Here is a 26,330-nt window from a genome sequence, read left to right as displayed (position 1 = left end):
TGCGTTTGTGTCAGTCCAACAAAACTGAAAATCATTCCAAACAGGAAACTTACTGTGGTTTTTTTCAGGATGTTATAAAGGACACAGACAACAGGCACGAATAACTAATGTAATGTGTTAGATAGGGTGATGTCATCGACACTGGGGGAAATGGCGGCAAAACCTGGAATTAATTTATTTATATGACTTCTACAATCTTTATTTAATTTAAATGTACTGATGTACTTGAACATTGTCGAACACAAATTGCCTGCCATAATACTTCCAACAACATCCAGCTTTGCAGTACAGTACTTCAATTTAAATAAAGATTCAGTGGAGTGGTGTATTAGGGTAGTTTTCAGGACTGCATCTCGACTACTTCAATGTTTTTTTTTTTTTTTAACTGTTTTTTTTTTTTAACAATCGTTAAAAATCATTATTTTATTAAAATTAACTTACCCCACGCAGTGTTCAAGTATATATGGTATTGTATTGTATGAACTCTGTTATCAGTTCATGGTTATGCCGACTTGTTTACTAGTCTACAACTGAATATAGGCTTTCTACCTCGAGATGGTTGCAGTTTTCTTTTAAACGATACTCTGAGTGCTGTGTTGACCATAGTTTGTTTTGTTTATATTTTTAGGACTGAAGCATGAGCTGGTGGAGAGACTGCAGGGATATTGCAAGAAGGTGTGTCTCTTGAGATTCATTTAAACAAATTAAGTTTTGCCAAATTATATGCCAATCACCTATTTGCTTTTACAGGATTTATTGCTGATGGCAAGGGATGGTGCTTAACTGGGTTTGAATAATTTGTAATGAATTTATTTATTTTTGCTTCAACACGTTTAGTGAGCACACTTTTTTTTTTTGCCATCACTCGGGCTGAAGAATTTGGGGCTGTCGTGTGCGTGCGTGCGTGCGTGCGTGCGTGCATGTGTTTACTTTGCCGATATTGATTGTGAGTGTGATTTACTTTGCTGAAGCTGATAGCGTCGCTTCATATGCAGCCAACAGCTGCTGGTTGCACCTTTTTCTGGAAGCGTGGCTGTGCCAATGATGCAGTGCCCCTGTTACCAGTAAGCTGGTGCTCATTTTGCCAACCTCGGAAGGATGACAGGCTGAGTCAACCCACCTGGTGTTATTTCAACAGAGGGACACAGGCTCAAACTCAAGACCCTAAGATCTTAAAACAGCCACCCTAACCGTTAAGCCAGCACCAGGCTTGCATATTGATAATGAGTGTGTTACTTTGCCTATATTGAAAGCGAGTGTGTGTGACTCTGCCGGTATTGATGGTGTGTGTTACTCTGCCGATTAGGGTCTGGCGATATACCCGATATATCGATATAATTTTCATATTGATATGCCGGTATTGGAATTCTGAATATACTGGTATACTGAAAAAAATCGAGATAAAAAAACAACCCGCTATATCGCCAACAAATCTAAGAAAAGTGTTTACAATCTATAAATACCGTACGTGATTTAAAAAGCTTTGATGCACTTGTCATTTCGGCTAAACATGGAACAGGAGCAGTGAAACGTATGACGTCAAGACGTACCAGGAAGTACAGTAAGTACAGTAGGTTTTAACTTTTAACCCTCAGCATCCGAGCACCCGAATAAGCAATCGCTTTTTTCTTTGCCCTCGTGGCTGCTTTTATAGCAATTGCCAATTGGTTATACATGAATCGGATGTGCTTTAGAAACCCTGTGCCGAGTCAGTGATCTGCAATTCCTAGAATATTCCTGCTTCTTGTTCCTAGAATAAGATACGTCTTCAATCTGCATGTCACCAACTGGTGCTGGTGTTCAACGTTTGCTGTTTTTTTTTTTTACTATTCTAGTTATCTAGGGACAAATTTATTGGGAGCTGCGATCATACTTGTCTGAGCTGTGAACATACCGCCGACCTGAAACAGACAAAGGCCAGAGGCCTGAAGCCTTCGGCCTGAGAAAATTGCATCCAATATTTACAAAAAGTACTCGAGTTGTTGGGGACGAATATCAAGCGGTGAAATGCTATGACTGCGACTACTGGTTCCGTATTAAATGCTTCTTGATCACAAAAGTTTTATGGAGAACTCGTACGGTATGCATCGGTGCAATTTCAAGCAGTTTGCAAAGAATGTTTTGCCATCATCCATGCACGAAAGAGAGCAAGCAACAGGGCGATGCTCCGTAGTGACACCACGTTGGCTGATGGCACTCCGACAACGGAGTGGTTTGCTTTTGAACAACCCCTCTCAAAAACAGAGGAGGCTGAAAACATAACACCCTCAGCAACCATAGTGGGAGTTACTGATCATGGAAAGGAGACTGGAGAAGAGAGCTTGGAAGTACCTACGTACCATCCCAGGCTACTCCATTCTTCGGAAAGATTGTGGGAATGGTAATAGGGGAGGAGGTGTACTTTTGTACATTGTGAAATCCCCGGGCTTGACGTACATTCCGATCGATCCTGCCCTTTCCGGAGTAAGCTGCAAATCTGTCTGGTGCAAAATAATTATACAGGCCCTCACAAACTAGCCGTTGGGGTCCTGTACAGGCCACCCAGCAATTTGAGGGACCAATATCTGGAACTTCTTGTGGAAATCACGCACCACTGCTCGGCAACAACAAATGTGCTATTCATGGGAGACCTCAATGTCCCTCATGGTCAACTGGTCTAACCTGACATCTACGGGAGTGCTAAACTCTTTCAGCAGCTGGCTGTTGGATGCAGCTGCCGAAGAACTACTCGTGCAGCATGTAGTTGAGCCGACCCGCTTCTCTGAGGGCCAGGAGCCATCATGTTTGGACCTTGTATTCGACAAGGATGTGCATTTGCAGCCATCTCTCTCACCATTGGTTAGCAGTGATCATGTAGTGCTCCACTGGCGACACCTCCTACTCAACAACGATGTACGAGGGATAGCACCGGGCAAGCACCGCAACATCTAGAAGGCCAACTTCACGGGAATGAGATGTGCAGCCACCAATATCCAATGGAAACTACAGGATATAATTCGGCACATCAAGTGTGGCTACACATTAAGTCAGTTATTTGAGACCGAGTGAGTCGATATGCCCCAGAGTGAGTGTGTGTGTCTCTGCTCATATTGATAAGGTGTGTTACTCTGGTGATATTGCTTGTGTGTGCGTGTGAGATTTTTTTGGGCCTGTCTATCTGGCTGACTATGCTAATATTGATCAGAACAAGAGGAAGGTGCAGAGATAGCCCTCTTGCCTTTACATTGTCGTGTCTGAATTTGATTCCCGACTCGACTGTAAACTGTCAGATTCGTGCCTCCCAGGAAGGACGTCGGATCAGAATGTGCACTGGCCCTCAGATATATTAAGCTGGTTGTCCACTGCCCTGTGTGCTACCACTACTTGATGGACATTAAATATCCCATGCTGTCTTTCGGGAAGAATATGTGAGTTATCGCTGGCACCCTGAACTAACTGCGAATTCTTGCTTTTATCACCTTAAAAGTCGAACATGTGAGGTCTGGCCAAGTGGTTCTTCAAAAACTTGGGACAAAAAGTGTCCCCCAGCTGACCCCATAACGATGTCGCAATGATTGTGGCTGTTAAGAACGTAAAAGTTGTAAAAGATTATTGTAAGTGCAAGTTATTTTCACCTGATAACTTGCTCATTGCTCAGAAGCTTGTTACGCCATTGTCCCTTAAACAAGGAAAGTATCACATTGATCCAATCTTGCGGATCGTTTCATGCCCCAGATAACATAATTTCTCTTATAAGATGATGTTTCTGAACAGGGCATCATGTGTATCTTGGAATTCGAAGAAGTACTTGGAAACAGTGATGTTGGTGTTGCTTTTAAATCCTTGTTCGTTTGAAGCTAACACTCATGCTGTGAACACAACGTACCAATCTCGTATAATGTGTATGCTACTTTGCAGACTGGGTCCATATTGAGCCCACCGACCCTCATATCCGAGGCTATTGATGGAGAAGAACTTCTGAGCTCTGAGACGGTAAAAATCATCCCTTTTAACAGACACAGGACATTTGCTTTGCTTATAATATTTTCCCTGTAAATTATGGTATTCTTCATAAGTGCATAACAATGTACATGGTGACCCCCCCTAAAAAAACAGAAAGTGTCGTATTTAATATAAAATCCTCAATTATCACCATAATGACATCATCTTTGGCACCGATTACCTTGAATAGGCCAAAACCGGCTGTGCTGAAATGACTTGCTCCAAATGTTTGCCATGGTGCTGCAAGCACACTTGGATTTGACGGGCAAAATGGTTGTGCACTTCTGGTGCATTCCGCTGTAGGAAATGAGCAAATTTTATCGATGATTGCTGTTTTGAGTTATTCAATGGATTGTGGCCCTCCTCTGTCGACGTTTTCCTTCAGATAGGCCCAAAGATAGAAATCTGGTGAGTGTGAGGTACATGCAGCAGCAAGTCTTTGACTGATAACTCCATCACCAAAGTGCGTGTTGAGCCAGTTCAGTGGATGTTTGAAGTGTGGTGAGTGGCTCCATCCTGTTGAAACAATTGTTCCTCTCTTGTAGCCTCCCTACGACTGCCTAGGGCTCTCCAAAACTTCCCAAGAGCTTTGATGTGACGTTTTCATATCGACGGTCAATGCCTTGCCTGTGTTTCCCTCAAACCAGAATGAGCCGAAGATTCCATGTTTACAGAATTCGACCCCGGGCAGTGCACTTTTCTGAGTGGCGATGTCACTCGAGCACTAGATCGGGAGGAGGGTGGTGTCGATCCCCAGTATATGCAGTTCTTGGAGTTGACATGCCCATAAAGAAGGAAACTGGGCCTCATCATAAAAGCAGACATTGTCAAGGACGTTTGGCACATTGTCGCTCTTTTCTACGTTATGGCCGGCAGTCACTTTGTGTTTAATCTCAATTCTGTATGGGTTCAGTTTCACATCGTGGATGAGAATTCTTCTCACCGATTCAAGTGAAATTCCAAGCTCTTTACTCAGATTCCTGAGATTTATCAGGGTCTATGCCCACTGAATCCCAAACAATGTCTATGTTCTCAGGAGACCATCTTGAGGATGTCCCGAATGTGTTGGTCCAACAGCACTTTTACTGTTTATATTTGTGACGGTGCCTTTTTCTCTGAACTTTTTGACCCAGGCAAATATGTGTGACTTGCACGACGCAGTGCAAGTTCCAAACTCTCGTTTAAACTTGATTTGAGTTTTTTGTCGGAGTCCGTGTGAACAAAAATCTCCACAGAATAAGTATTTTGCTGAGTTATCCATGACATCTTTAAAAAAGGTAAGAATCATTGCCATTTTTCAATGTTGTAGTTCACTCTTCACTTACCTGAAAAAAACAAGAGGTTGTCATTCGTGAGACGGAAAATAAATAGACTCAAGGTGGGTTCCGTTTTTTTTGGGCGGTGGGGGGGGGGTCACCTTGAATTACATTGTTACTAGCAGAGAACTCGCCTTACGGGCGATCTTGTTCCAAGCATGCAACACGTTCTGATGTATATCTTTATTTGGGTCGTGTATAGTCATGTGACAGCTCTGTATAGGAAAAAAAATAACCCTAGTTTTGTGTATGAAGCAAAAACATACCTTCTCCTTATAATTCAAAACATCTCACAGCACTGGAATACGTGGGGACAGGAATACTGCACTGTAAATGGTGGAGATTTGTAATATCCTCCACTACCTGGAGGCGGCGCTACACGATACACATTTACATCGAGAATTTGTGTCCCCCCCTCATCCCCATCCATCCATTGGGACCATACTCTGTGCAGAGCGTTGGTGTTGCCTAAACAGTCTCCTTCGCTATTGGGCACAATCCTGGACGGGTCGCCACTCCAACACAGTGTACCAGCAAGCTGGCACTTATTTTGCCGACCTCACAAGGATGACAGGCCGAGTTAACCCCACCTGGTATTAATTCAACAGCGAAGCGGGATTTGAACTCAGGAGCCTAGGATCCCAAACCCACCACCATAACCATTAAGTCAACACCAGGCCAACACCTCAACCCCCCCCCCCAAGACCACTGCCATAGATTAATTTTTTTAACCCTATACATTAACTGGGGTCATGCTTATCCTTTGTAGCAAATCTGGATGTAATTGGCCAGAACTGTCGGAGATTTAGCCCGACAAACAAACACAAACACCGGTCCGTGAATTACAGTCAGGATTTCTCTGGCCTGAACCTGCCTGTGCCGTAACATCTCTGTTGGAGAGTGAAACGTTTGTTTATCTACTGTTCACCAAACATTGAGCATATTTCATTTTCACCGATTCTTTCCTGGGAAAGCCACATTTCCAACCTGGTCTCCAAAGCCAGTCGCCGACTGGGAATCCTCCGTCCTGCAAAGTCCTTCCTCGGTCCACCTGAGCTCCTGCCCACATACGAAGCTTTCATCCGCAGCCTGATGGAGTACTGCTCTCCCGTGTGGGCTGGTGCTCCTCCCTCTCACCTTTCTCGGCTTCACGCAGTGTAAACCAAGGCATTTCGGATCATTGGCATCTCCCGCGATGAGGCTGAGTATTTGGGCCTCTCACTCTCTCACCACAGGCAGGTCGGTGGTCTGTCTGTCTTATACCGTCTCCTCTCCAGTCTCGCCTCCCCCCCCCCTGCTCTGTCTGCGATTTGTCCCCACCATATTTCCGCAGGTCGCTCAAGGTTCGCCAACAACCCCCTTCTGGTAAAACTACCAAAATCACGAATCGCTGCTCACCTTCACTCTTTCAGTCCTCTTTTTTTTTTTTTTCCCCGCCTTTGGAATAAGCTCCCTCACTCTCTTCAATCCCATTTTTCCCTCCAGGTCTTCAAAACAGCTGTTCACCACCACCTCTTATCTTCCCCCATCCAAAACTACGATCTTTTCTACCCCCGTTAATCCACCCCAAACCCACCTCCTTCAAATTCCCTGCTTTCCTTCCTGAAAGTCCCCGTAATGTCCATCTTGTATTCCCCATGTTCCCCACCCCATCCCTCTCCCTTCTACAGATCTCCTAATGTCTCTGTTCCCCACTGTTTTGTCCTTCCCACACCCCTCTTGTCTCATGCCCACCTTGCTGTGCATTGTGTGTTGGCTCTCATATGAGCCTTGACAAAGTATACAAAATATATATATATTTTTTTTTAACAATTTGACATTTTCAAGCCACTTTAAGCACCTGCAGAAAGTCATTGCCTTTCCTCTGAGGTCGTTGTCTTTCGGTCCATGGTCAGTACACCTGCAGCCAAATCAGTCTTCCTTTGTGAAATTAACTTTAGCTGCAGACCGTTGAATGTGTAAATTGTTCCATAGTGTTGTAAAGGGACTGAACGTCTGTCTAATTCCGCGAATCAAAATGAATGGTTTTGTGAAGGAAAGACTCGAATGAGACTGTCAAATACGAGTGGTCACAGTTTTGAAAACGTTCAACATGCTCTCCATGAAATTGTTGTTATTGTGTGTTGCGCTTATGGAGGAGCAAGGACATTGTGAGACGGTTGGTTGTTAATCTGACACAAATCAAAAAAATAATTGAAATTATGGAGAAATTAAGAGTGTACATGGGATTTGGACCTGGTTTTGTATAAAACTTGGCTGCCTCACCTGCTCATTGAGAGACGTCTCTGAAGAATGCCAGTATTTTACACAAACTTAAAATCGACAAACATGGATTATCATGACAGCTAAAACCCCCAAGATTCTGTCTTTTAAAGAGTGATTGTTTTATCGCATTGCATTTGTTCATTGGGAAGTAGTGCACTGGTTATTCGTCACATTTGAATTTTGTTTGTAATTTTTAGGTGGACAGAGGTTATGTTTTCACCCCTGTCTGGTTGTCTATTTGTCTGTGAGTTCTATCTCAAAAAGTTATGGATGGATTCGGCCAAAATTTGGTCGACAGGCTGGGTTGGGTGTGTTGGTGTGATGAGGATGAATCGATTCAATTTTGATGAAGATCCGGATCCGAGAATTTTAAGTGATTCTTCGCCATTGAGAGACGATATATAGCATGATGTTTCAAAAAGTTGTGAACGAGGCCCATCAGTGGGATACAAAACATCAAAAGTTCAGACTAGCGGAGGTATGCAATCGACCGAGCTCTACTGTTCTAGTTTTAGTTGTTTCATTTTGGCTTTGTTTTCACACACAAATGAGGCATACGCGTGATGAGATCGTTTCTATTGCATTATCAAAAAGAAAGAACAGCAGCTTGATAACACAAGTCGTATTGATCAATCCTTTCTTACCTCAAATCTGAAAGGCCTGAAAAGTTTGCTCTTGTCTGTTGGATTTTCACCTTGCTTGTGTTTTGTTCAGTGTTTGTATACCAAGTCGAGGCTCATGGAAAAGCTGTTAGAACAGCTAAAACAAAGGGGAAAAACAGAGAGGGAGGCCAAAGCATGGTGATGGGACACAACAGAGTGTTGTTGGGAGAAAGTAATGGAATGTGGGTTGGAGAGGAGGCGAAGCAAGTGGTGGAAGAGGGTGAACAAGGTGGATACAAGCTCAAGCATGGAAGGGGCTGCGAGAACAGGAAGAGGAAAATGAATATGATAGAGAAATGGAATGGAAAGGTGGGTGGAGGGAGAGGGTAGAAAATGCAATAACCTGGAAATTAAAGGTTGTGCTTGGGAAGGGTTTCTGTGGGGAAAAAAATATCGGGAGTGTATGGATGGATCGAAGGAGGTGAACAGCCACCTTGAAACTACTCTCATGGGAAGAATAAGATTGAAAAAAATTCTGGAGGTTGGTTCAACAGATGAGAAAACAGAAACAAATGAGTATAAGTGAACAGTGAGCCTAGACTTTGGAAGGAAGGTGAACAGTGAGCCTAGACCTACAGAAATAGGTTACCTCTAAAATGCATGTGCCCTTGATAAACCTAAGGGGGTAGGGCGGGTGGTGACATCGTGCAGAAAGGGTGGAGGGTGTAAACCCAGATAGTAGGTGGTAGAAGACGCACATTCCAACAACATATCTGCGATGTGGGAGGAACAGACCCAGAGATTTGGCTTTATCGCAGGATTTTCCAATAATTTTCAGATCCTTGGAATTGGTGACAGCAAAATGAGAAAGGTGAGTGAGGATATCAGGACTTCAAGATGTGGATAAAGGGCTTGTTGGTCGATAAACATTCGGATTTACAAAGGAAAAGCTTTGCGTGATGGAGGATGCCAAGTCGGAAACTATTTGGAGACTAGCTTGGATATGTGACTTGCAATATTGATCCTCCATTATACCTCCTGAAGAGGTTTATTTTATTTAAATGGATGAGGTTACTTCCTCCTGGTTTGATTTGTTTTGTAAGCATGTCTGTTGTTGAGGTTCTCACCTGCATATGTATATGACTTATCCATCCATATTCTCTGCTTGCCTCATAGCTGGACACTGAACATCAACATATTCTGCAAGTACACCAGCAGAATCTTCAGACACAGCAAGTCATGCAGCAACAGGCCACCATATTCAGCAGCTCGTTGGTAAGGCCACCACTACGAGAACCACTTTTGAGTACTGGGCACCTTGTGGTGTTATACTCGTCCATTAAAACATAGGATACCTGCCCACTTTCACCAACCCTGCAGTTTACTTGTAAAAGGGGGGCATGTTTTATCCTCGAGCTGGGAAAGGGTTAATTAGACCGTGGGCTGACATGCAAATAGCTGTCTAGTTTTTCACTTTCGTCATCAATCAGCAGCGCTGCGGGCTCACCTGCTGAACCCACCACCCTAGCCTGTTGTCATAATCTTGTGTGTGTGCAGGCTGTTAGATTATGTGTCCCATATATTATGATTATGTATCACAAGATTGTGTCCCCATATCTCCCCTGCCCATATCCCCCCCTGCCCACCCCTGGCTCTCCCTCCACACTTGACTTCTCGCCCTTACCTTCGAGGACCTCATCCCTACCCCCACCTCACTCCCTCCCTCTTCTCTTCTGTAATTGATTAATTGATTGGTGTACAATAATTGATTAATTGCAGAACTAAAATAAATAATGATCGTAAAATAAATAATTTCTCAATCAATTGCTGAATAGCATACCGAAACCACCACTGTTTCATCTGAATCTGTAATTTTTTGAAAATTAAGTAATTAATCGAAAAATGAATAATTAATTGATAAATCAGTAAATCAAAAATACCCTTTATAGCCAAATCATGTCACTGTCATGCCCAAATATCAGCTTCCTCGCTCAAAATATGCCTGAGATATTGCCAGGATGAGAAATAAAATAAATAACTAATTGATAATATTTAAGTAATGAATTGATTAATTAAAAAATAACGTTTTTGCCAAAGCCCATCTTCACTTTTGTCCCCAAATTTCAGCTTCCGAGCTCAAAGGATGGCTTAGCTATCGCCCAGACAAGCAAGAAAGAAAATAATTGATAAATCAATAAATCAAAAATACCCTTTATAGCCAAATCACTTGTTCACTGTGGTGTTCAAATATCAGCTTCCAAGCTCAAAAGGTGCCTGGGATATTACCCAGATGAGAAACAAAATAAATTAAGTTATTGATGAATCAATAATATTTAAGTAATGAATCAATCAATTCATTAATCAAAAAATAAAAATACCGTTTTTGCCAAAGCACATCTTCACTTTTGTCCCCAAATTTCAGCTTTCCAGCTCAAAGGATGGCTGAGATATCACCCAGACTAACAAACAAACAACCAAGAAAACAAACAGAGTAAAAACTGTGTACTCCCTTCCTTCGGTGCCTGGCGATGACGTCATGAATCGCCTGAATATATGCCTGGTGGTGGCTTAATGGTTAGGTTGGTGGGCTTGGGATCCTTGGATCCTGAGTTCAAATCCCACTCAGCCGTTAAATTAATACCAGGTGGGGTTGACTCTGCCTGTCATTCCTTCCGAGGTCGGCAAAATGAGTGCCAGCTTGCTGGTATCCTGTGTCGGAGTGGTGACCCATCCAGGATTGTGCCCAATAGCCAAGGAGACTGCTTCGGCAGCACCAACACTCTGCACAGGGTATGGTCCTGATGGAATGGAATAGAATCGCCTGGAATATGGAATTGGGAAGGAGCGGTGTACAAAAATAGGTCTAAAAGGTAATTTATGATTCCTTTAGTTGGCTAACCGAGTAATAGTGGAAGATGTCATTTTCGGGTCTACGAACAATTAAAAGACTGAGTGCCATATTTCTGTCAATATATATGATTTTTATCAAACAAAGTTTACCGAGATGACCCGTCTTTGAGGTGTATGTGCAAATTGTGCATATCTTCAAAGACCTTAGGGGACCTCTAAACGGGATACTTTTTAGCATGCAAGGATAGTTTCGTCGAGAAAAACTTTTAAGATGGTGAGACTTTGTGATTTTAAACTTTAATTTGTTTTTTTTCAGACACCCTAACGTTCGGTCAAACCATTTGTGTGATTGGACAAGGGATGCGTTACACTGCTCATGCTTCATGAAAAACGTGCTGTGATTGGACATGATGTAGAAAATAAAAATTGCATATTTTTCATCGTTGTTTTTTTGCGTTTTTACAGTTTTGTGCTCTTTTGATAATTGACAAGTTACGAATATAAATTGAAAATGCGTTTTTAAACAATATACAGCAAAAACTCAGTCGGTACCAGAGGTGTGTCACAAAACTAAACGATTCAGGCATTCGGCCCACGTTCTAAATGAGATATTGTTCAGCTTTATAAAGTCTGTGGGGACTCGCAATGGATTATGGAACAAAAATTGCTTGCACATGAATGTGTGTGTGCGTGCTCGATCAAATTTTTTGGTGAGTATTTCTTAATCAAATGTCACTAATGCTGCAGTTGTCTTTTGTTTGGAGAGCATGTTCTTATTGCCATGAGTGTGGTGTCTTCGATGGTGGCCTGGTGCTCAGAACACGGAATTGGCATCCTCAAGGTTTGAGGTCAAATCTGTTCAAGGCAGCATTATTTAGGATATCGATCCTTTAGCTTATTGAAACCGCTGATCTCAGGAGAGTTGCCTTGCTGATCTCCAAATAAGTTTGACACCTTATTATTTCTGATTTTCTTTCTGAACCAGATGACATCGATTTCCAGTGGCCAGGGTGTGGGTCACGGAGCCGGACGACCTGTAAGCTCCCAGGAGGATGGTATGTCGGAAGAAGAGAAGCTGAAGGTGGCTCAGCAACAAGCTGCGTTAGTGTTACAGCAGGTTTGTTGTTGCATGAATTGTGATGTGATATTACTTGAAATGGAATATCAAATTTTTTTAATGCATTGCTATTGATTAGCAAGGATGGAGATCAGAATGAAATAGCATGGAGACAGATTTCCTGCAATTCCTTTGGACAAACATAATTATCCTATCCCCCATGCAGGTGTGGGTTGTGTTGTGTTGTTTTTTTTTAACCTTTAGATTTTCAACAAGCTTTTAATATGAGAATTAGACTAATTGGGTCAAAATGTCAAAGGGCAAAGTCATGGTATGTAGAAATCGTCATTATCATCCCGTCTGCCACTACACTGCATGAGATTGCCTTTTTTTAAATGTTTTTTGTAATCGCTTCTGTGTTTATTTATTTACCATTTGAGCTTCAGTGTCTGTCCAGGGCATAATGTTTTCACTATTTAAGATTTTGTCATCAAATTTTCAACAAACATTTATTATGAAATCTGGAGAACATAGTTAATAAAATGTATTTAAAATTAAAAAAAAATGCTGTTTTCATTGAGTTTAGTTTGAGCACAAAGTGGATGTCAACTGGGCTTTGCATTTTGAGATGCTTTCTGGGGTTTTTTGCTGTTATGTGATATTTTTACTTTTTGACCATGGTTTTTAATGTTTTGTCGCAAATTTTTTGTTCCAAGTAAATTGATTTTAGTTTTCCAACAGTACCATTTTTATTATTCTACGTCCCTGTTCTTCATTGCACGGCCTGCAAGCTACTGGTGGCCCCTTGTGGCCTTTAGTGCAGCCCCCTGACGTACAGCTGATGATATACAAATGTGAAAACACCCCATCATAATCTGCCATAAATGCTATCAAATTGACGCAATGGTTTAAAATGAGTGCTCCAACACGAAGCATAAAAGTAACATAAATACATCAGGAGCTAGCAGTATACAAACAATGATGGTTTCAGCTCATTTAACCACAACAAAGAAGAGTACATGGAGGCAGGGCCTAATAGCAGCCATTATGATGTCCTGCGTTTGATGTGGCGGCTCTCACGCTGACGTCTTATCGGCAAAAGTTGTCCCCCTCTAAAAAAAAATAGTGATGATCACTGTTCTATGTCATCAGGAACCCTTTAGAATAAAGTGTGACGAAACGCATGCGTGCTTCACTTTTAAGTAATACATGTGATCTTGTGTCAGTCCATGAAAAGGTATACCCCAAAAATTATAAAAGCATTTGGTTTTGTGCATTGGTTTATTTTCACACCATAATCCGGCTTTTATATAAGTGAACCATTCTCACTTTCTTATGGCTTTTATGACTCATCGTTTTCGGTGTTGTCATCTGAGGCAGTGTGTGCAGACATTTGAGACTCAGCGAGATGTCGTCTTTATTGTTACTTGCAGTAGCAGCTTGTAATCCAGGAATGGCTTTTTTACCCCATGCTGTATGCATGCATAATCTGCTCAACAGTCTGCATGTCAGACCTAAGTCATCAAAACCGCAAGTGTGATAAGCACACACCTACCGGAATGCCATCCTTGCCATGCATACCCAGCTCTGCACCTGTGGGATAGGACTTACTGAAATGGCTCCACAAAGTGAAAGGATTATAAGTATGTTTGTGCATACTCATTCCTGATAAAAACTTTTCTTTTTCTTTTTTTTGTTGTATACACCATCGAGGCTCACATGAGAGCGAACACAAAACGTTTTATTTTATTGTAACATTAAAAAAAATTGGAAAATAAATATGTAATCGTACACAAAATATAAAACTTCTTCTTTCGGCTGCTCCCGTTAGGGGTCGCCACATCGGATCATCCGTTATGATCCGCATAATGATTTGGCACAGGTTTTACGCCGGATGCCCTTCCTGACGCAACCCTGGTCACCTCTTGCAATACAGGGATATGGTACACCTATTCTAACCGGGGCATACACCGCTGAAAAAAAAAAGAAACCTCGACTTGTGGTCAAGGCACGTGGTCGGCCCAGTACACTGGTACTCACTTCGTCGACCTCGGAAGGATGACAGGCTGAGTCAACCTCCTGGTGTGTATTAATTCAAGCGGCCAACGGGGCTTGAACTCAGGACCTTTACTCAGGACCTTTTGGATCCCAAGCCGCCACCCTAACCACTACGCCAACACCAGGCTGTACACAAAGATAAGACGTACACAAAATATAAAACAATTACTGTATATGCAAATATTTAATGCATGGTATGTGGGACTCCATTCATTTTTATAATCGTCTGGAAATTTCAAAGTTGAATCTCGAGGTCTGTTGCTCCTGCATCATAGACAGGTTGGTGGCTTCTCTCTATTCCACCACCTCCTTTTTGGTCTTACACCCTCTGCTCTTTCCATGTTGCCACTCTTGCCCGCACACCCCCCCCCCCCGCACCCCCTTTCCCCCCAAGGTTTCTCTGGGATATATGGGTTGTGCGATTGACCCTCTTCTGGTCCAAAATCCAGCCTTCTTGCTCAACTTCCACTCATTTGTTCCTTTTCTCTCTCACCTGTGGAACCAACTTCATCAGTCTGTTTTATCTTGTTATTCCCTTCAAGGTTTCAAGATGGCTGCGTGCCTTCGGTCTTCCCCCATCCCTACTCATCATCTTTTTGATTTTGATTTTACCCCCCCCCCCCAAAAACCTCCCCAAGCCTACTCCTTTCTTTCCAAGTCATTGTTTCCTCCCCTCTCCCTCCAGCCACATTGTCATTTATTTGTTCCCTTGCTCTTTCATGCCCAGTTTTTACCCTTCCTGTTATTGCAGTCCTTTGTGCTTGAGCTTTTTTTTTTTTTTTTTTTTTTTTGTATACCTTGGTCGAGGCTCGTATGAGAGCTAACACACAACTCACAGCAAGGAGGCATGAGACAAGAGGGGCGGGAGTGGAAGGGACAAAACATTGGGGAACAGACACAGGTGAACTGTGGAAGGGAGAGGGATGGGGATGGGACGGGGAACATGGCGAGGAGAAGATGGACATTACAGGGACTTTCAGGAAGGAAAGCAGGAGAATTGAAGGAAGTGGGCTTGGGTGGATTATCGGGGGTAGAAAAGATCGAGGATTTGGATGGGGGAAGATAAGAGGTGGTGGTGAACAGCTGTTTTGAAAGCCTGGAGGGAAGAATGGGAAAGAATAGAGTGAGGAAGTTTATTCCAAAGGCGGGAAAAAGAGGAATGAAAGAGTGAAGATGAGCAGTGATTCGTGATTTTGGTTGTTTTACCAGAAGGGGTTGTTGGCGGACCTTGAGCGCCCTGTGGAAATGTGGTTGGGACAAATCGCAGAGAGAGCAGGGGGGCAAGGCTGGAGAGGAGTCGGTAGAAGACAGAAAGACCACCGACCAACCTGCGGTGATTGAGTGAGAGGCCCAAAGACTCAGCTTCATTGCGGGAGATGCCAATGATCTTAAAAGCCCTGGTTTCGACAGCGTGAAGTCGAGAAAGGTGGGAGGCAGGAGCACCAGCCCAGAGGGGAGAGCAGTACTCCATCAGGCTACGGACAAAAGCTTTGTAAGTGGTCAGGAGCTCAAGAGGGACGAGGAAGGACTTTGCACGACGGAGGATTCCCAGTCGGCGACTGGCTTTTGAGGCAAGGTTGGAAATGTGACTTTCCCAGGAAAGGTCATGGCAGATAGTAAGACCCAGAAGCTTGAAAGAAAAGACTTCTTCCAGAGGATTGTTGAGAAAGTGGATGGGGGGGTTTTGTAAACGGTCCTTTCGAAGAGACATAGTGAGAGTGTGAGATTTGTCTGGATTGAAGGACATGTTCCACGTGTTGGACCAGTTTGTGATTTTATCCAGATCTGCAGTGAGCGAAGAAGCTGCTGCTTGCCGGTCTGAGGGATGACAGATGGTACGGCAGAGGGTGGAGTCATCGGCAAAGAGAAATAGAGGATTTTCCAGAGAGTCCGAGAGTTCATTGATGAAAACCAGAAAAAGAACAGGGCCCAGAACGCTACCTTGAGGAACTCCAGCCTGCACAGGAAGAGGGGATGAAAGAACTCCATTTAGGGCCACACGTTGACTGCGACAGGAGAGGAAGTCTGCGAGCCATGAGTGGAGATGGCCTTGAATACCATGGGAAGAGAGTTTGGTGAGTAGGGCAGGGTGCCAGACTGTGTCAAAAGCACGTGATATGTCCAGGGATACGGCTCGGATTTCCTGTCTGGCATTGAGGACCTCCATCCATTGATGGGAGAGCAGTAGCAGCATATCCAGGGTAGAGTGACCTGGTCTGAAACCAAATTGATGATTGGAAATCAAGCCATTGGAGAAGAGGAAGAATTTCATGTCTGAAGCGATGATGCATTCCATAACCTTGCTGATGATTGGGAGAAGGCTGATTGGTCTGTAGTTTCAGGGATCTGTTTTTGCACCTTTTTTATGCAGGGCAGTGATGTTAGCAGATTTCCAAGCAGATGGCAGATGACCTTGGGAAAATGAGAGGGTGAATAGAACAGAGAGAGGGTGAGCAAGAGCAGAAGAGCAGGCTTTGAGGACACGTGGGCTGATGCCGTCTGGACCGGTTGCAGAATCTGACTCGAGGTTTGAAAGCAAGCTCTCCACCTTGTCAGGAGAAAAGGATACAGAGTCCAGGGACAGTTGGGTGCGACTGGGTAGAGATAGTGATGGGTTTGGGACACAAGATTTAGCTGCAAACACCGAGTTTAGACATTCAGCTTTATCACGTGTGGAATCAGCAGTGCGGCCATTTGAGGTAAGGGAGGGGATGGAGGGGGAACATACACCAGAAACAGATTTGATTAAACGCCACCAGGATTTTGAGGAGGGAGAGAGGTTTGAGAGTTCAGACTTGAGATGAGAAAGATGTTGTTTTCTGGCTCTCCTGAGGGTAGATACACACTTGTTCCGAGCTTTGTGGAAAGAACTGAGATTGCCCTCAGTTGGGTTTGCTTTCCATGAGGCAAAGGCAAGTTGTTTCAGGACAACTGCCTCGCCACAAGCTTCAGTAAACCAAGGGCGGGAGGTAAGACAACTGAACACGAGAGGGGATAAATCTGTGCATGAGGGAGAGCAAGTTTCTTTGAAAGAATTCCCAGGATGAGTTGATGTTTGAGAAAGTAGTGATAGGAGACCAGTCTGTAAGTTTGATGGCTGCTCGGAGATCCTGCCAGTCGGCTTGAGTGAAATGCCAGACTCGACGGCGGTGAGGTGGTTCTCTGATAACAGCCAGAGAGATGTCCACTTTAACAAGGACGTGGTCAGAAGAACCAATTGGAGCGAAGGAAGAGCAGCAGATATTGTCAGGGAAATTTGTCAAAATCACATCCAGAAGAGATGGAGTACCATTGGTTGAGATCCGGGTCGGGAAGTTGACCGATTGAGTCAGTCCCAATGAGACTTGCATCCAGCTTATTGATGAACCTATCTTCCTCTCTTTCCCCTTCCTTCCTCCATTTTATTCTAACTGTGCTGTTCTTTTCTGCTGTGTTCTGTGTTCTAGCGCTTCCACAATCCTAAACTTTGTGTACACAATAAATAATAATCATTTCCCCGACCCCACAAATCGGACAAATTTCAATAACTGAATCTGCGCGAGAATTGAAAAATGATTCTGTACAATGACCTCTCAAATTAAATCCCACCACTTCCCCATGACTCAGATGATTGAAGAGAAAATATAACCAGTCTTGAGAAAGCTGTTTTGAGTTTAGTTTAGCAATTTGGATTAAATTGGTTCTTGCTCCTCCAGCACTTTAACTTTCCTCTGCTCATTTGCTTTCGTGCAAACTACATGTTTTCCTCTTGTAATAACCACGCATAAATGGAACCATCAATCTCGGCTTCGGAATGGATTATTCTCACAGCCGGTGTCTTCCTAACGGCAAGAAAGGTGCACGAATCGTAAATTCTGAATGTAGATGACATCTCCGACATATTTTCGGAATACCTCTCATGGAGAATGGCAAGATGTAGTGATGGATGTGCTGTAAGACCCCGGTTTACGTCCGGGATGCTTTCCTGAAATGTGCGTCACAAATCAAAGCAATTTTTCTCATAATAATTAATGGAATAAGGGGTGGATGTGTTCCCAATGTCACCATTTCAGGTATTTTATTTCACTTTTTACTTATGTGATATTGCCGTTTTTTGATTGATGACAGCTATATTCAAGTGCACATACGAATAAATAAATAAATAAATAAAAACAATTACCAGACATTTAAATAAAAATAAACCTCTTCCAGAAGCGGTCGAAATTGGAGGTACGTCTTCTTTTTCCTCCTCCTTCAATGGACGTGGGCATATTTATCAATCGGAGGCAAACTTAACCTGGCAACATCAAGGGCACATTCACCAGCAATCCATTCAATGAATAACATCTAATTTCACTTCTCAGGTAACAATTTTACAATGGCCTTGTTTTTTTTGTTTTTTTTTACCTTGCCGCACCTCTGAGCCAATCTACAGGGCAGTTTCGTTCTTTCAGCGCTTTTTAAAATTATTTTTTTTATTTTTAATTTTATTTATTATAACGAGTATGGGCCCGTAGGGGCGGGCCCGTAGGTGCGTAAACGACGAATGGATTGCGGCATTATTTCACCCCCCCCCACCCATCTCTCGCCCCCTCCTCTCTCCCCCTCTCTCGTGGGTGAGGCGTGCCAGTATGTGCAGCTTCGTTCCTTCGTTCTATTAAACGACGACTGGATTGGGGCATTTTTTCAATTAGATCGGACCAACCGTATCATAAATGGCCAGAACTTGGGAAAGCTGGGAAACATACTCAGGTCCCCAGCGTCAATTGTGACGTCATATCAAACGAAGAAGAATTGTGATGCCCCCTCTCTCTCACCCCCCTCGCTCCCCCCTAGTCTCGCCCCTCCTCTCTTGCTCCTCTCTCTCGCCCCTACTCTCACCCCCCTCTCTCGCCCTCCTCTCTCCCCCTCTCTTGAATTGACACCCCTCCCTCTCTCTTCCCCCTCTCCCCTCTCTCCCCCTCTCTCCCCCTCTCTCCCCCTCTCTCCCCCTCTCTCCCCTCTCTCCCCTCTCTCCCCCTCTCTCCCCCTCTCTCCCCCCTCTCCTCTCCCCCTCTCTCCCCCTCTCTCCCCCTCTCCCCCTCTCTCCCTCTCTCCCCTCTCTCCCCCTCTCTCTCCCCTCTCCCTCTCTCCCCTCTCTCTCCCCTCTCTCGCCCCTCTCTCGCCCCTCTCTCGCCCCTCTCTCGCCCCTCTCTCGCCCCTCTCTCGCCCCTCTCTCGCCCTCTCTCGCCGCTCTCTCGCCCCTCTCTCGCCCCCTCTCTCTCTCGCCCCTCTCTCTCTCTTGCCCCTCTCTCGCCCCTCTCTCGCCCCTCTCTCGCCCCTCTCTCGCCCCTCTCTCGCCCCTCTCTCGCCCCTCTCTCGCCCCCTCTCGACCCCTCTCGACCCCTCTCGACCCCTCTCGACCCCTCTCGACCCCTCTCGCCCCCTCTCGACCCCTCTCGCCCCCCTCTCGCCCCCCTCTCGCCCCCTCTCGCCCCCCTCTCGCCCCCCTCTCGCCCCCCTCTCGCCCCCTCTCGCCCCCCTCTCGCCCCCCCTCTCGCCCCCTCTCGCCCCCTCTCGCCCCCCTCTCGCCCCCCTCTCTCGCCCCCCTCTCGCCCCCTCTCGCCCCCCCTCTCGCCCCCCTCTCGCCCCCTCTCGCCCCCCCTCTCGCCCCCCTCTCGCCCCCCTCTCGCCCCCCTCTCGCCCCCCTCTCGCCCCCCTCTCGCCCCCCCTCTCGCCCCCCTCTCGCCCCCCTCTCGCCCCCCCCTCTCGCCCCCCCCCCTCTCGCCCCCCTCTCGCCCCCCCCTCTCGCCCCCCCTCTCGCCCCCCCTCTACCGTCCCCCTCTCTCGCAGATATTGGTCGACAGATAAATGGCCATAACTTGGGAACTGCTTGTCCGATTAATATCAAACCTTGAAAAGGCACATCCGCGGGTCCCCAGCAATACTCCTGGCAAGTTTCAATCAGATCGGACCGTCAATCATGCAAAAATAATAATAATAATAAATAAACATTAATTGTGACGTCAGACTGATGTCGTATCACCGTGTCTTGTCGTTGGTCGACAGATAAATGGCCGTAACTTTGTAACTGCTTATCCGATTAATATCAAACCTTGAAAAGGCACATCCGCGGGTCCCCAGCAATATTCCTGGCAAGTTTCAATCAGATCGGACCGTCAGTCGTGCAAAAAATAAATAAATAAATAAATAAATAAATTAACATTAATTGTGACGTCATTCGTGATGTCATAGCACCGTGTCTTGTCATTCGTTGACAGATAAATGGCCGTAACTTGGGAACCGCTCATCCGATTGATATCAAACCTCAAAGGCACATTCGCGGGGCCCCGGCAATATTCCTGGCAAGTTTCAATCCGAAGAGAAAGCATTGTGACGTCATTCGTGATGTCATAGCACTGTGTCCTGTCTGGTTGACAGACAACATGTAGGTTATTATTGGTTGACAGACATTGGCCATTGTATCACATTATTCTTTTTATTCAATTATTGTGCTATTATTGTGTACTGCCAATTATTGTGCTATTATTATTATTATTATTATTAATATGCTGTTATTATTCTGAGAAAAAATGGCATGATAAGGTGGAACGACACTTCAGCTGCCATATATACACCTTTTCAACACTGAAAAAAGAAATTAAATGGCCGTAACTTGGGAACCGCTGTCCGATTGACATCAAACCTCGAAAAGGCACATCTGCGGGGCCCCGGCAATATTCCTGGCAAGTTTCAATCAGATCGGACCGGCGGTCGTCGAGAAACGGCGGTCGCAGACAGACAGACAGACACACACACAGAGATTGCTGGAATTATAGATAGATTATTTTTTTTATTTTTTTTGGCAATTGCACGAATTGGTACTTTAGTGATGTTATGGTGTCTTTATCAGTCTTGTAAGTTCTGAAAACGCTCAAGAATAAAAGGCATGGCATTTAAAGAGGCGATGCAAGTCGGGTAATGGTATTAATCACGTGACGACGTATGTGCGAAGTGACATAAAAAGATGTGACGTAAACCTGGGTATTACTGTACTAGAGAGTTCATAGAACTCCTTACCCCACGCAGTCTTGAGAAGAAAGAACATGGGTAGGGTCTGTGAGAGGCAAATTTGTTTGGTCCAGATGACATGAAACGCCATAATATTGGTAAACGGAAGGGTTTTGAAAGTGCCAATAAGGTGATTTGTGTTCTGCAGTGTTCAAGCATATAATTCACTGAAATAAAATAAAGGCTTTAAAGGTCGTAGAAAAAAAATTAGAAAATTGGAAGTTTACCGCTGTTGATGCCAGTGTCGTTATACACCACTTTATTTAACATCTTGCATTAATTATCCGTGCCTGTTGTTTGTGTCCTTTATGACGTCCTTAAAAACAGCAAGTTTCCTGTTTGGAATGATTTTCAATTTGGTTTGACTGCCAGACAGGCAAACAGGATTAAAAATAAATAAATAAAGTATCTCACCACTATGTATACATGTGCGATTGGAACTAATTCAGAGTCAAAGTATGGTTAAACCACAGATTTGTTTTCTGATTCGTGTGCAAAAGAACATTAAATTTAAATGAGGTTGTTCCTCGATCATAAACGGGCGTTTGTAGACACACAGACAGATAGAAGTGAACCAATTACTTCTTGCTTTTCGCTTTGTGTGTGTGGGGTTAAAATGGGCAGAAATTTCCTCAGCCACTCTGCTTTGTTGACCTAATCGCAGGGTCTTATTTTCTTCACCAGGAGCACGAACAGCAAAAGGAGAAGGAATTGCTGGAACAGCAAAGGCGGGTAAGCTGCATCACCAGTGGGAATTTCAGAGTGGAATTATCTGATTCAGTTAAGTGACATCTTTCATGAGATTGTAACAAGCGTGTGGAAGGTATTAATATTATCTGACTCTGTGGACGTAATAGTTGTAGTGTCCACTCTGAGTCTGGGAGGTCAGTTGGATTCTGACCCTTGCCCAATTTGTACCAAAGACTTTTAAAATCATGCGGGCTGCTTCCTCACTTGACCCTGTGCATGTAGTGGATAGAGCACTGATAAACCCTGTGGATTGGCATCCATGAGGAGGAGGAAATTCCTTCTCAATTGCCCCACTGAGTGCGGAGAGAAAAAAATAATGATGTCATAAGGAGGCCGTTATTGGAATCCAGAGTGCCTCTGGGAAGTGATGTCACTTGGCTGGCAAGATAGCCGAGAGGTATGCACACTCACCTCTAGGCTGTTTAGCCTGGGTTTGAATGTTGGCCCATCTATAAATTGTCATCCCAGTCAGTGTTCCTCATATCAACCACGTGACATTGAGAAACCAATCTCAAACAAGGAAATGAGGCCATTTTTGGACCATCGTTGCCATGGTGCACTCCCACGTTAATTTTTGCTACAGCTTCAAACATCAATCTTCATGCTGTTTTTCGAAAGTCTAATTCATCCGATGTTGATTGGGTGACCCCGCTTGTGTATGATAAATAAAACTAGAGCTGCCACTTTATAACTGCTGGCAGTGATGACCGGGTACCCAGTCCGTCCGCCTTTGACACAACTGATACAACATGAGACTTAAATCATAGTCGCAAAGTTTCGCATTTATCGGATAAGCGGTGCCAGAGAAAACATTATTTAATGGTGATACAAACACAGGCCTGCTTCGAGACGGCACGGAACAGACGAGTTACGAACCGGGCAGCACAAAGCGTTCAATTTCCTTATTACTGGCTTCCAGATTCAAATAATTAAATAATTCTGGCTCCCAAACCGCGTGACCGATCAGGTTAAAATTTTAAACTTTTGTTTTGCATGTCACCTGAATTATAAATGTGAAGTTTCGCATATATAGAGGCAGCGGTTCCAGAGTAAACATTAATTAATATTTATCCTTCAATCCAAGATGGCGGCCAAACCATGTGACTTGTGATGTCATAATTTGCACCACGTGTGCAAACACGATGGTGGATGATAACTGCAAATTTTCGCTTCTCCAGGTTAAGCAGTTCCAGAGAAAACATTATTTAATATTTTTCTTAAAACCAACATGGCTGCCAAACCCTGGGCCCGATCCCGTTGAAATTTCAAACCCTCATTCCGCATGAGCGTTCCACCATAACCTTGATGTTTCACATTTATTGATGCAGTAGTTCCAGAGTAAACATTAATTAATATTTTTCCTTCAATCCAATATGGCTGCCAAACGTTGCATCGTACCTCAAAAGGGGGTGAGAACTTTTTATTCGTCATGGAGAGGCGGTCATAGTGGTGGAGTTTCGCCTGGATCTGTTCAGCCGTTTCAGAGAAAAAGACGTTTGAAGATATTGTTTTTCAATCCAAGATGGCTGACGAACCATGTGACCTATGACATCAGAAATTTACATTCTGCTTCCAACTGGGTATTGGAACACGTAAGTGAAGTTTCGTGTTAATCGGTAAAGGTGCGTTTTTCAATCCAAGATGGCCGCCAAACCATGTGACGTGTGACATCATAATTTTTACCAAGCGTTGCATACTGCCTGCTTGATGATAATTACAAATTTTCGATTCGTTTGGTTAAGCGGTTCCAGAGAAAACATTATTTAATATTTTTCTTAAATCCAAGATGGCGGCTAAACCATGTGACTTATCAATTCGAAATTAACAAACTTATATCGCCTTCCTGTCCCGAATATAGTTCTGAAATCTCCCCTTCATTGGGCCAACGCTTTTGGAGAAGAAGATGTTTGAAGGTTTTCGGGTTTTTTCAAGATGGCCGCCAAACCATGTGACCGATCAAGAACAAATTAACAAACTTGAGAAAGGACCTCATGGGGAATATATGTGTGAAGTTTCGTCTTCATCTGTCTTGCCCTTCTGGAGAAGAAGATTTTTAAAATTTATTCATTTTCAATCCAAGATGGCTGCCGAACCTTGTGACCTATGATATCATAAATTTAAATTCTGCTTTCCATCGTCGACCTGAACAAGTTTGTGAAGTTTCGTGAAAATCGGATAAGGTCTATTTTTCTATCCAAGATGGCCGCCAAACCATGTGACTTCTGAGGGAAAAATTTTTTACCATGTATGCAGAGTTGAGGGAGGAAGGCACTTGCAAATTTTCGCTTCGATGGCTTATGAAATACCAGAGAAAACATTATTTAATATTTTTCTTAAATCCAACATGGCGGCCAAACCATGTGACCTATCACTTCGAAATTAACAAACTTGCATCGCATGGATCTCACGAATATACTTGTGAAATCTCGCCTTCATGGGACCAGCGCTTCTGCAGAAGAAGATGTTTGAAGGTTTTAGGGTTTTTTCAAGATGGCCGCCAAACCATGTGACGTATCAACAACAAATTAACAAACTTGAAAGAGGACATCAGGGGGAATGTACTTGTAAAGTTTCGCCTTAATCTGTCCAGCCCTTCTGGCGAAGAAGATTTTTTAAAAAAAAACACTAAAAAACAAGATGGCGGCCGAAATACGTCATCGATGACGTCAAGAAAAACATTTTCGTCGGTGATTTTAGGCGTAGATGATGCTCAAAATTTTTCAGATTTTTCCTGTACAGCGTTCTACTTGACGAATTTTCACCGGTATATCGCTTCACCTATGACGTCACGAAAAATCACACGTGTTCTCCATAGGGAGCTTAGTAAAATGTATCAAACGAAAAAATTTTCCATTGCACGGTTTCCGAGATACAGATGTCCAAAGTTTATCGCTTTTTTCAAGATGGCGACCGTACCACGTGACCAATGACGTCATAATTATAATGGGATTGTGCTATCAAAAAAGATACATACTATGGTAAAAATTTCCTGTCGATCGGACTTAGTGTCCCAGAGAAAATGATTTTTAAAGCGAAAAAGGGTGCAAAATGCCGGCGGAAAAATAATAATAATAATGCGTAATAATAAACAGAAGAAAAACAATAGGGTACCCTGTACTCACAGGGTACCCTAATAAGCCAGAACTAGGATCAAATTATCATGTTAAGTGCATTTAGGGGTGATTATACATGCAGTAAACCCTCAAATATCACAGAAGTTATGTTCCTGGAAAATGCTGCAATTGTTAAAAGCAAGGGCCTATGGGAAAAGTGGGAGGAGAGTTGTGTTCGATTCTTTGGCTTTGAGAAAATAGAGGAAGTTTAGCAGCAGCCAGAAATAAACCCATCACAATTTAAACTTGAAAGGCACTCGGTAGAGCGCATACCTCCGCCACGTAATGCCTGATCCACGAGAACATATTGGGCCCAATAAATTTTTGAACTATCATGCTATATATCGTTTTAGGCCCTCTCAATGGTGAAGAATCATTTTAAAAATTAAATAATTCTCATATCCAGATCCAGATTCAGATCTTCACCAAAATCGAATCAATTTTCTGTGGTCACACACCCAACGTGTCCACCAAGTTTCATCCAAATCCATCCACAACTTCTTGAGATATCCTCTACACAAAGAGACAATGAGGGGTGAAAACATAACCTATTTCACCTTTGGTGGTGGAGGTAATAAACATATATATATATATATATATATATATATATATATATATATATATATATATATATATATATATATATATATATATATATATATATATATATATATATATATACACACGTACATACATACATATCCCATGTTAACATTGAAATGGCAGGTCAGCCAGAGGACAGTGCTACTGATTGATTAATTCGGTATCATGGGGAGGGAAGAGCATCCCAAACTGATCAAAATGGTACTAGCTCTGCAAGTCTGGCAATGGTTCAGAAGCAAGATCAGGCGAGGTCGTTTGAATGTGGGATCAGTGTGGAGGGGGGAGGAGTCGAGGTGGTGGAGATGATGCAGAGAAGAAGGTTGGAAGTGTTGTGTGTGAAGGAGTCCAGATGGAAAGGCGACAAGGCGAAGAGGTTTGGAGGAGGATACAAGCTGTTGCACATGGGTGGGGATGGAAGGAGTAATGGCAGCAGAATAATAGCATTGGAAGAGATCAGCAAGCAGGTGGTCAGAGTGGAAGGATGGCAGGGACAGATAGTTATGGCATGGGTGTTGATAGAGAGGCAAATGGAGTGTGTTATGTTGGTATATGGGCCACAAACGGGAAAGACTGGGGTGGAGAAGCAGGAATTCAGGGATGCACTGGAGAGGATGATGGGAATGGTTGAGCTGGAGGTGATGCTGTGCATTGTGGGGGACTTTTAACGCACATGTAGGAGTAGCGGAGCTGGGTGAAGAGGAATGGA

The 26,330-nt window shown here is 43.7% G+C and overlaps 1 protein-coding gene across 1 annotated transcript in view; it reads left to right on the top strand.

Moving 5' to 3' along the window:
• The window catches only part of SF3B2 (splicing factor 3b subunit 2), a 43,630-nt gene that overhangs the window by 5,671 nt on the left and 11,629 nt on the right, over window positions 1–26,330 (top strand). Inside the window, exons 2-6 of the mRNA XM_085857092.1 lie at window positions 629–675; window positions 3,898–3,972; window positions 9,341–9,439; window positions 12,000–12,131; window positions 21,843–21,890. Of these exons, the coding sequence (XP_085713218.1) occupies window positions 629–675; window positions 3,898–3,972; window positions 9,341–9,439; window positions 12,000–12,131; window positions 21,843–21,890 (401 nt within the window). The remainder of the gene's footprint in view (window positions 1–628; window positions 676–3,897; window positions 3,973–9,340; window positions 9,440–11,999; window positions 12,132–21,842; window positions 21,891–26,330) is intronic.

The sequence above is a fragment of the Eptatretus burgeri genome, chromosome 15, assembly GCF_056783735.1.
Source record: "Eptatretus burgeri isolate ZD-2024b chromosome 15, Ebu_testis_v1, whole genome shotgun sequence".
In the NCBI taxonomy this organism is placed as follows: Eukaryota; Metazoa; Chordata; class Myxini; order Myxiniformes; family Myxinidae; genus Eptatretus; species Eptatretus burgeri.
Note: the sequence above shows the minus strand (reverse complement) of the source record. Positions and strands in the feature narration are given on the sequence as shown.